Source organism: Diabrotica undecimpunctata, chromosome 1 (assembly GCF_040954645.1).
Source record: "Diabrotica undecimpunctata isolate CICGRU chromosome 1, icDiaUnde3, whole genome shotgun sequence".
Classification (NCBI taxonomy): Eukaryota; Metazoa; Arthropoda; class Insecta; order Coleoptera; family Chrysomelidae; genus Diabrotica; species Diabrotica undecimpunctata.
In genome coordinates, this window is record NC_092803.1 from 133,880,591 (window position 1) to 133,893,270 (window position 12,680).

General features: G+C 38.2%; 1 protein-coding gene across 1 annotated transcript in view; it reads right to left on the reverse strand.

Moving 5' to 3' along the window:
- CARPB (Carbonic anhydrase-related protein B) overlaps positions 1-12,680 on the reverse strand; it is a 348,667-nt gene that overhangs the window by 152,442 nt on the left and 183,545 nt on the right. Inside the window, exon 4 of the mRNA XM_072519892.1 lies at positions 10,185-10,251. Within this exon, the coding sequence (XP_072375993.1) occupies positions 10,185-10,251 (67 nt within the window). The remainder of the gene's footprint in view (positions 1-10,184; positions 10,252-12,680) is intronic.

Below are 12,680 nucleotides of genomic sequence, written 5' to 3' on the forward strand. Positions count from 1 at the left end.
TTCGATTTTTTTTGCAAAAAATGTATATAATTTAGCTGTATCAATGCATTTGTTTCCATTTGATTATCTTGTAACACTTTACGAAAGTACAATACGTAGTCTGGTAATAGTTGCAACTCAGTGGTCGTAACAATACGTGACTTATATGCCATTGTTTGTCAGTGCTGTCTAGCCTAGCTTGCAACTCGTGTGTATATTATTTTTGGTGTTATATTATTGGTGTTTAGCGCTTTTAATTCATCCATTGCTCTCTAGTGATATTCTGACAATCGTATACTATTGTTTGTGAATTTACTAAACATTGCATGTTCGTTACACCAGTGATAACAGAACATCATGGGAGAAGCCAAAGATATCTCATCAAGGAAAATAGCGAAAAAATAACTTTATTATTGACCACTAATCACTCCAACAAGAAGTTTCAAGAGCAACTGTGAACCGTATAAAAAAACTGAACGAAAATGTGGATTTGATTCCATGGCGCAAACAAAAATGTGGTCGAAAAGAAATTACAAAAACATCACGAGATGAAAGAAAAATAAGAGATATTGTTTTGGCAAACAGAAAACAACCCCGAAGAATTTTAAGGAAAATAATGCAGAAGTCTGGCATCAATATATCACCAATGATAGCTCGTCGACAAATAAGGGATCTGGGGTTTTAACCTTTTGTCCTGCAAAAGAGCCGCCACTAGTCATAAAGAAAAAAGGCTTCAATACGCAAAATATTATAAAACTTGGACCATTAATGACTGGAATCAGGTAAATAACATTACTAAACATTGTTTTTCTTTTACGTAGGTTACAGTTGAATAATTTGCCCACGATTCTAAAATAATATACTCCAGGTTTGTTTTACGAACGAATCTACCATACAGGTACTCATGGATGGCAAAAGCGGTCTTTGCTTCCACTACAGGAACTACCGTTCAGATATTTACTACGGCTACGCGTCGAGAAAGGCCAATATACGGTTTCAACGTATCCAAAAAGGACACGATCTACTCCTAACTTTTGGAGGGAGTGAAGAAGGCCGTAAGAAAGACGAAGGCAAGAGGGGCTATCCGCAGCTTGCGCAGTACCAGGAATAACCATGGACAAGGACCAGGGGGCGGCCTCAATATTAAAAAAGGCTTTCTCAGATAAAGAAAGTGCTTTCACGGCGAAATTGGTGGGAACCGAAAAGCAGACAATCATTCACTTAAGTGGAATGACGGAGAGTACACAAGAGGAGGAAATAAAGCGGGCTGTAATACAAGAAATCGGCAGGTGGGATCCTAGTTTTGCCTGTTGTTCCGATACAGAACAACACTAAAGTAGCCACGGTCGTCCTTACCGCACAAGCAGCAAGGAGGATTTTAGACCTCGGGCATCGGAAGGTGGGACTCGTACGCTGCGAGTTGGAACGCATATACATAGTGAAGAGATGCCAACGCTGCTGGAGCTACCAGCACGATGCCTCAAGGTGTGATGGTCCCGACCGCACCGGACATTGTCATAGGTGTGGAAAGGAGGGTCACATCTTCGAGGCATGTGGGGAACAGGAGCACTGTGTTATATGTAAAGAGGGACACCGTATCGGCAGTGGTAAGTGCCCAGCCTTCCGGGAAGCTCTCCAGAGAGCTAGACAGGCTGAACGCCCATGTAACATCGAGCCCCCTGCCCCACAGCCGTACCAACCTTCCGCTAAAAACGGAGGCTTTGACAATGGAAACGGATCAAGAACAAAGACACTTAAATCAGGAAACAAGGCTCACGGACCCATCCACCTTTGCCGAGGAGTTAAGAAGAACGGACGATCAGGTTATTATCGAAGCGACTCATTCGATCTTGATGAACCAATTCACGTCACTTTGTGACAGCGCCGCAGCGGACCTTGTCTTTGTTAAACTACCCAGCCGTCTACCTACCCCGCCCCCTCCCACCCTGGACGGGAACTAACATCGGTTCCTACCTCTCAGGCACTATTCCCTCAGGGTAGTGTCAACATTGACCCTTTAGATTAGATTAAGAAACCGCCCTCACCATGTGATCAAATAGCTAGTGGTATAGACTTACAATGGCTTTGAACGCGTTATAACGACTTAAGATACTCCAGGTAAACTTTGGAAGGGCCAAGGTTGTACACGACCTGATACACTCGAAAGCCTTGGAAGTAAAAGCAGATTTTATTATAGTCCCAGTTCCGAACAAAAACATCGCCAGAAAGTTTGGTTGGATTACCGACACACGGTCAAATGTTACAATCTTCCTGTTGAATAAGAGTGTGCACATAAAAAAGATTACCAAGAAAGAAGGATTCATCAAAATCAATATAAACGAAGTGGCAATAGTAGCCTGTTATATATCACCGAATATAAACATTACACAATACCAAGATAAGGTAGATAATATCTTCGAGGCGTTACTTACAGAAAAACACGTTATAATCGTTGGTGATGTAACTGCTAAATCTATTCTATGGGGGCCACCAAAAAATGACAACAAGGGGAAATATGGAATGAATGGATTTCATCGACCGACCTGGTAGTGTTAAATAATGGTAAACATACCTTTGAAAGGGGTGAATCGCGAAGTCACATAGATATTACCCTAGCATCGAACAACTTTGCCAAGAAAATTACAAAGTAGGATGTTCTAGACGAGAGCATTTTCACTCTACATAAATACATCGTATTCAAAATTGGCAAAAAGATCACAACTAAGAACGACAGAAGGACACTCCAATTCACCAAAGCAAGATTTGCTGAACAAATAAGCAACTTACAAGAAGAAACTACCGACTTTTCCACCTTTTGAACGCAATCATAAAAGCACACAACCTGAGCAGTACCAGTAAACATGTCGCATATACAGAACCATACTGATGGAATGATGAAATCCAACAAAAACGGACAACATGCCTTAGAATCAGGTGAACCGCACAGAGGAATAGGACACAGCAGAAAAGGACGAACACAAATGCGCCAAACAAGAACTAAATAAGCTAATCAAGAGAGCTAAGCGCACATATTGGAAGATCTTGTGCAAGGCACTAGAGAACGACGTATGGGGCGAAGCTTATAGAATAGTCATCAAAACGCTGAAGTTAGTGACCTCGTACAATCTGTGCGATGATAAAAAATGATAATTGTGAATACCCTCTTTCCCAAGAATCCCACTACAAACTTCGTTATAAATGAACAATCCTGTCAAGACGAAATTAGCCTCGCGGAACTAATGAGAACCGCAGATTCTATTAAAGTAGGTAAATCTCCTGGACCAGATTGTGTGCCACCAGAGGCGATAAAACTATTAACTACATTACAACCAGAACTAGTAAGAGAAATCAGCTGCTGATAAGACAAGAATTCCCCGATCAGCTCAAACTCGCGAGACTTACACTTATACCTAAACCCGGCAAAGATCCGGACGAAGCCAGCGCATATCGACCGATTTGTCCACTTGACTGTTTAGGTAAACCATACGAGAATCTTGTCAAAAATCGCCTTGAAGATGAGTTGAGGGAAAAAGACATCATCTCAACTAGACAATACGGATTCAGAAAAGCAAAATCAGCTGTAGATGCGGTTAAACTTACAACAGATACTGTCAGGACCACAAGAAAAAGATGGGTCGTTTTAGTAATGTTTGATTTGAAGAATGCCTTTAACTCTGCCAACTGGGAGCACATCATAAGCAAATTAGAATCTACCAAAGTGTCGGGATACTTAACAAACATCATAAAGAGATAGTTAAGTAATAGATATCTCTCAATAGAAGCACAAGAAACAGAAGACTAGAAACATAAAAATCAGATTAACAGCCGGCTTACCGCAAGGCTCCGTATTAGGCCCGACGTTATAGAAAGTACTAATATAATGGGGTACTAGACATCGATTACGGTAGAAATAGCATGGCAATAGCCTATGCCGACAACCTAGCTATATTAGTAACAAGTGACTATCTAGAAATCGTAGACACTATAAACGACTGCTTTCGTAACGTAAATAGGTGGATGACGAATAACGACCTGGAACTTGCAGGCAACAAGACCGAAGCGGTCACCCTGAAAGCCCCGAGAGCCGGGCCAGATTTGGTATTCCAACTAGGTAGTAATGAGCTAAAATCAACGAACTGTGCTAAATATCTAGGCATTGATTTATACAGAGGCCTACGCTTCACGAAACATCTTTCGAAAGTGGTTAAGAAAGCTTACGAACAAACAGCAGCCATCCAGAGAATAATACCCAATATAGGCGGGCCTAGCAGCAACAAGAGAAGATTGTACCTACACGTTGTACAATCCACCCTCCTATATAGAACCCCCGTCTGGATAGATGTACTGAGATATCAAAAGTACAAAGATATGATCAATAGAGCACAGAGAAAACCCCTTCTCAAAGTTACGAGTGCGTACCGAACCAATTCTACCGTGTCCCTATAGACAATCGCTGGTACGCTCCCCATTCACCTCTTAGCCAAAGAACGACATATGTTATATGATAACCAGAACGGTCACTTACTCCAGGTAAGAGCAACTACTAGCAGAATGGCAGAGGGAATGGGAGGCACAGACTACAAAAGCTCAATGGACCAAACCGGTAATCCCTGATATAGTGGCTTGGTACAACTGTAAGTTTAAACGAGTAAATTATTATTTTACACAATTTCTGACCAAACATTGATCTTTTAGGTCTTACACATACGCTTCATATGCATAAAGCACTTTAACGAAATAAGACAGAGAAAACCCAGATCGGCAAAATTAGTGAAAACGAGTGGCAAGAATACTACGTAGAACTACTTACAGAAAACCGTCCCCAATTTCAGGAAGAGAATATAGAACATGCAGGAAATGGGGCATACGATCAGATAAAAATAAGCCTGGCAGAAGTTAAGAGAGCAATCAAGACATTGAAGAACAAAAAAGCCAAAGGACCCGGAGGAATACCAAACGAACTAATTAAAAACGGAACGGAAAAGTTATTCCGCATGCTACATAGAATGTTCGAAAGAGGACTAAATGGAGAAGAAATACCTGCGGAATGGACACAAGCATACATCACATCCATACATAAGAAAGGAAACAGGAAAAAATGTGAAAACTATAGAGGAATTAGTATAATATCGTCGGTAGGTAGACTTTACGGGAAAATTATTAAGAAAAAACTAGAAACTGAAATAATAAGAAAAATTGGAGAAGACCAAGCAGGGTTCACAGTAGGAAAATCATGCCTAGATCATACGTACACATTAGAACAACTGATAGAGAAGAAAATGGCAAAAGGTAGACCGGTCCATCTGGCCTTTGTTGATCTAAAGAAAGCATATGACTCAATACCTAGAGTCAAATTATGGGAAGCAATGAATGATCTCGGAATCCGACCAACACTAATAAAAGCAGTTAAAGCACTATACAAAGAAAACAAAGTAGCTATTAAATGTGGAAATAAAGCCTACAATCCATTTAAGACGACAAAAGGACTCCTACAAGGCTGTGCTACGTCCCCTACTCTGTTTAAAATATTCTTGGAAAAGACACTCAAACCATTGAGGAGAAAGTGCGAAGGAATGGGCATACCAGTAAGAGACGAATACCTATACACCTTAAGTTTTGCCGACGATCAAGTAGTCATCGCACAAGATGAAGAAGATCTCAGCTTTATGCTCAGAAAACTAGAAGAAGAATATAAAAACAACGGAATGGAAATAAACTTAGAGAAAACCGAATACCTAACAACAGAAAACAAGGATATGAGAAACCTAGAGATAGACGAGGGAAGACAAATAAATGGAACAGATAAATTCAAGTATTTAGGAACCATAATATCGAACCAGGGAACAACAGAAGAAGATATAAACAACATACTGAGACAAACAAGAAACTGTATAAGACAACTAAACTCAGTGTTGTGGGATAAGAACATTACGATAAAGACAAAAAAGAGAATATATAATACCCTGACAAGAAGTATCCTGACATACGGGTCCGAAAACTGGACAATAAACAAGATAAATAGAGGTAGAATAAGAGCAGTAGAAATGGAGTTCCTGAGGAGAAGCTGTAGACTTACAAAAAGAGATAGAATTGAAAACGCAGAGATTAAGCGGAGAATGGGAGTGCAATCAGACATAATCGACTATATAGAGGAGAAGAGACTATCCTGGTACGGCCACGTCAGAAGAGCGGACAGAGGATGCTGGATAAACAAAATCACAGAATGGAGCCCGATTGGAAGAAGAAAGAGAGGAAGACCCCGAAGGTCATTCAGAGATGAAATCGACGAGGCTTTGGAGAAAAGAACCCTGCGAGATGGAGACTGGAATGACAGGGAAAATTGGAGGAAATGGTTGAGTGAAGGAAGACAGTGAAAACTGTGGAAATCCTTAGTAGTAGTAGTAGTACATACGCTATCAAAAAAACTAACGATGACATATGCTCTACATGCGGCGAAAGGGACGATGCTGAGCATTGCATCTTCTGGTGTAATGTTTTCGCCCCCAAACAAAATAGGCTTCGTAACAGGATAGGGTTGACAACGCCCAACAATATTATACAGGTAGCTATGATCAACAAGAAGAACTTCGAAATTATAATAGAGAATATAACAAAGATCATGAAAAGAAAGACCATATTTGAAAGGGCTAAACAAGCCAGGTGAGAGAGGTTTTTTCTCGGACTACATAAGGGGATACCTATAAATAAATTTATCTTTACCTCATTTGTTTCTGCTTTGAATATACCTATAGCAGGTACACGTGTTACCTACAAGCAACCTTTTTTCCTAATTCTCTTCGACTTAATATACACAGAGCAGCTACACCGGCTATATACGTCATACAGATTAGAATAATAATTAAATAGACAACAATAGTAAAAACTTACTTACGCATATCTACACCATACAACTTTTAATGTACTTTCCCCCCATTCTTGGTACTCAGCGACAAGAACTCTTTTAGTGCGAAAACTACAGTAGAAAACTAATCTGTCCTAATATTGTTCTGGTAGGAAACAGATTCCATATCGACAGGTAACCAGAGACACTACGGGTGCAGACTTTTCTCTTTGTTTCATCTTCCTCTTCTTTTTCATTCTATAATAACATCAGTTTTTCGAACCCCTTCTCCCTTTTTCCTTCCGAAAAGAAATTAGACCCTCCCCTAGGTGTGTGCCGTTATTAGGTATACATAGTAGGACAAGCCTTAAGACCTTCTACAAGAACACTCTTCCCGACTGCGCGGGATGTCTTCATGTTTCGTTCTCTAATGAACTCGTCCGGGGATATTCAGCGTCGAAGAGAGGGTAATGTTAGTTGGTTCGCGACCTGACAGGGGCACAAGATAGGGGCCCGGATTTCGTGTGACCTCTGTGCCGTTCTCGTGTGGTCTTGCCTTTCTGGTTGAATCCAACAGTACTAGGCTCACCTTCCCTAGTCGGTTTTGAATCTTTTCACCTCATTCCAAAAAAGGTCCTCATGGATAGAGCTGAGGGGCAAGGAACTGGTAGACTCTGTATTGTTGAAACAAAAAATGCTTCCCCAGGTACTGGAATGGTTCGAGAATGAGGAGTTTTACATTTATGCATGACTCAGCGCCTTGCCACAAGGCAAAAACTGTAACAAAATTCCTTGCTGACAACCAGATAAACGTGCTCGACTGGATTGGTAATTCGCCAGATCTAAATCCTAATAGAAAATCTTTGAAAGCTCATAAACATAGAAATTTTTAATGAAATTACAACCACAAAGCGTCAATTGATTGAGCGCTCAATAGCAGTATGGCACAGGAGTAGAAACAATTTAACAGAATTGCCACAAATGCGTAGAAAGTATGCCAAAAAGCAGTCAGGCAGTAATTACTGCAAATGGTAACACTACCAAGTATTAGGCTAAAGGCATAATTTTAAATATTTCTATGTAATTACTCGTTTTTTTTCTAATATTTGTAAACTTTATAAGTTTCTACATGCAATAAAGAAAGTAAAATTTTATGGGGTGACTCTAATAATTTGATCACCAGCTGTAGATACCTAAAGTTCGTATTATATTTGGTTTCCAAGTAGCTGTGTTTTTACGCTAATTCATTAGCCTGTTGAAAAGAATTTCGGAGTATAAATAGGTTCTGGTTTTTGTATCTTTTTCACGTGTCTTTTAATTTGTAGTTAATAAGAATTTCTTGGACTTTAAAGTATGTCATTTGTTTATTGATTTTACTTATTTTAAAAAGGAGAGTTTTATGTATTACTCTTTCTTTTATTTCTCTATGGTAATATACATACCCAAAACAAAATAGAGAAACCAGCGAGTTACAGAATAAACATATATATTCATTCTCCCATTCTTATGTTCTCGTATGTTATATAGATGTTATCGTATGTGAAGAAAGCAACACATTTACTTACGTTCATTGATCATTTACATAGTATGACAAATGTGACAAGAAAACAAGAACTGTGCGAAGAAAGAAATTGATGTATAAACTATTTGCGGACTTAATCAACTACTGATTAATCACATCATTACAAATTTAACGTGAAAAACGTATTTCTTTTATAAATAAAATAAACAATTATATGGAATTTCAGAATTTAAAAATTAATGTATATATTAAAAAATGTTGGAGTGAAATCGTTTTTTCTTTTATTTAATTGCCCAATAGTGGGTTCCGAGCTCCATAGATAGTCTTTTGACAGTTTTATTCCTTTTATTTTCATAGCCACCCGTGTGTTATGCAAAGTACCTCGCGGCTTCTTTCATTCGATTTTTCCCAAATACTACATTCATCTCCATCTATTTCTCCATAACTTTCTAAGACCGAACCTAAATCAATTTAGAATGTATCATGTACCAGGGAGTATTCTTTGTAGTATTTAATGCTAACACTCCATCATCCGAATATATCGTGCACCAATACCGTGCAGGCAATATTATTCTGTAGTTTTCGTTTTACCTAATCTAACACTTATGGTAAAATAGAAGGAAAAGGCGCTGAGTCTTGCTTCAATCTTACTTTCACATAAAATTTATTAGGCTCTCCCATACCTGTCTTTGTTAATTAATCTGCACCTCACCTGAGCACTGTCCACACGGATAGGTGCTTGCACCCGTACCATAACCAAACCATGTAATGTATTTTATGTGCTCTAATTTTAAGATGCTAGATATTAAGTGCTTTCATCATTCAAACTTCGCTTATCCACTGCTGGACATAGATCTCCCTCATAATTTTCCATCTATTTCGATCTTGTGCCTCTTGCATCCAATTCCTATGACAACGATTTAGATCGTCAGTCCAACGTGTTGGTGGACGACCTCTACTTCGGTAGGCATCATGTCTTGGTCTCCATTCCAGTATCCGCTTTGTCCATCTATTGTCTGTCATTCGAGCCACGTGACCTGCCCAGTTCCATTTTAGTGTTGCTACATTCTCTACTGCATCAGCCACTCCTGTTCTTTGTCGTAGCTGGCGATTTGGGATCTTGTCTCGTAGTGAAACGCCCAACATAGCACGCTCCATCGCCCTTTGACACACACGGATCTTTTGAACTGTTCTCCTTGTGATGGTCAACGTTTCGGCACCGTAAGTTAACACTGGCAAAACACACTGATTAAACGTTTTTCTTTTAAGGCATATTGGTATATCAGACGATTTGAAAATATCGTTCAACTTGCCGAAGGCTGCTCAAGTCAGTCTTATACGACGGAGAAGCTCAACGGTTTGGTTATCTTTTCTCATGCGAATCTCATGACCTAGGTATTTATAGGCCATTACCTGGTCTATGGATCTTGTTCCTACGCATATATCTTCGCTGACTACAAGATTTGTCATCATCTGGGTTTTAGATATATTTATTTTCAATCCCCCTTCTAGCGAGGAAAGGTAGAGCTGATTTAAAAGTTCTTTGGCCTCATCTTAAGTGCTTTACACACTTGTAAAGTACTTTTCTTTTTAATTCATTCATTTATTCAGAAATGTGTCTAAAACACATTAGGATTCTGCAAATACATAAATATGCCAGACACTCCGTAGCCTATTGAAGAAAACATGTATGCTAGTTTCTGTCTTTCTTTTATTTACTTCTGAGGTACGTGCGACTTTGGGAGCATTTTTCGTTGCCTTTGAATAAACTTAACATTAAGGTACAATAAGTAACACTTGTAACGAAAATTAGTTTTCATTTTTAAAATAATCTTTACTTACCTCCATAACGTATTTTATCCATCTGATCCGTTAGAATCCTAAGCTCAGGATTTGAAAGGTCTCCCAACTGAAAGAAAAAAAATTATTAAAATCTAGTTTTGGAAAAAAATATAACCGAATAACAATTTCTAAATAAGTGATTTTACATACATATAACTTAGTTTTTCGAATTTCTTTTATAGTCAAAGTGGGTTCATTGTATCTAAGCTTATCTGTCCCGCCAGTTGTTTTCAAATAAAATTTCTTTCTGGCATGGCTTTGGTGATTCCGTGTAGAAATGTTGTAAATGGTCTTCCTCGGTTTCTCTTCTCTGGCCAGATCTATTCCAATATCTTTTGTAGGAATCGTTCCTCTCCTATTCGCTCGTTTATATATTGTACTCTCATTTCTAGTACTTTTATTTGCCTTTTATTTTTTTAATTGCCAATATGCTTTAGTCTGAATTTCCTAGCTGTTTTTCTCCAACAGTCCATTTATACTCCTAGTAGTTCGTTTTTTGCTTTCTTGTCTATTGCCAAGTTTTTGAGCTATTAATAATAAATTGTCGTACCAGGGTGTATCTCTTTTTGGTTCCAGGTCTAATATTTTTCTACCATTATGTAGAATTCAGTGCTTGTATATCTCTGTTGTTTGTAAGCCGTTTCCACATTGGTCCTGCAGTTCTTTTAATATCGTCGCTCCAGCGCATTTGCGATCTTCCTCGTGGTCTTTTGACTTCATATGGCCGCCAATTCCCGATTTATTTATTTTATCGGGCATACTTAACCCTTAACTTTGCAACGTATGTTATAATATACATAATATTTCAAATTTTTTATTTGACAATCAATAGTATTTAAAATCCAGTTCTTGGAACTGTATAGTTAAGTATACACTACCGTAAGTAGCGGAGTGGAAATCAGCCCGAAAATTCTTAATTTCGCGCATTTAGTTCTGATGGTATGGATACAGTCTCAACAAAATGGCTGAGCACGCGTGTTGTTCCAAACAACAAGTGGTAAGTGTTTATATTAGTTTATTGTTTTTTATTGTACAGTGCTAATTTTTTGGGAACTTATTTTTGAAACATTATACTGGTTATGTATAAACAAATTTTTGGTGTAATGTAAATATTTTTTCAGCAAATCGATTCAAAACTCTATGTATTGTATAGTATACACCGACCGATATGGCTTATTTGACATTAATTTTTTTTTCAGACTAAAAAAAGGAGAATTGATAGAATAATGGCTCTTTTGCCTCCAGTTGGTGCTGAAAGCGACCCAGAGAGTAGTAGTGATGACGAACAAGAGGTATTATCTCGTAATTTTTTGAAATAATTCACAGAAGACACAGATGCTGTTGAAGAAAATATAACTTCTGAGGAAGATATATAGAAGAAGCTGTAGAAATATTACTTGTTTTAGTCAGTAAAGGAAGACTAGCAGCAGCTAATCCCTCAGTAGTACCACAATTTTCGCCAGTAGTCCAAAAACAAGCAAGTTCTTCAATAAAACGGAAGGAGAAAAAAGACGACCCTTCATTCAACTGGAGGACTGATGCTTTTGAATATGAGGTAGCAACAAAAAAAAGGAATGATTTTACAAAACCCCAAAATATAAAAACATTTTTACAATATTTTAAAACCTTTTTTAGTCCAGATATTGTTGAATTAATCGTAGAATAGACTAACTTGTAGTCGACTCAAATATTTTACAAATGTGTAGACACAAGTATAGATGAGATGCACGATTTCTTAGCTATCGAAATTTTAATGGGGATTGTTGACATGCCGGCGTACGCGGACTATTGGTCTCAAGAGACGCGATATGTATGTAATCTAATGACACTAAAAGGTATCAAGCAATACGACGCAGCCTACATTTTGTCAACAATGAGGAGTTGAATAATGACAAATATTTCAAAATAAGGCCTATTTAGATCGTGTACGAAGAAACTGTCTTTCTTTTCCTATGGAGGAAACGATACATTAAGAAACCATCATTTTACGGATGAGGAAAATAACATGTGTTTTAGCACTATGTTCAACAATCCAAAATAAATCTTTATCGACGGTTTATTTCGATAATTATTTTACAAGTTTAGAACTTATTACCTATTTTCGAAGTGAATTTGGAATACTTTCTTTGGGAACTGTTAGGAAAGACTATCTTCGAAGTGAATTTGAAATACTTTCATTGGGAACTATTAGGAAAGACAGACTACGGCGTTGCCCACTTAAACCTGATAAGAAAATGAAAAAAGTTCGGAGAGGTTCTTTTGACCAAAAAGTAGACAATGATAGTCGCGTTGTCGTTGTAAAGTGGTACGCTAACAAGTCCGTAACCCTATGTAGTTCATATGTAGCCTCCATTCCAATGGCAACCATACAGAAATTCTCCAAAATGGATAACAGGAAAATCCACATTCCATGCCCACAGTTAATAAAACACTATAACAGTCATACGGGTGGTGTGGATTTGGCAGACATGTTGATTGCTGTATAGAAAATACGCT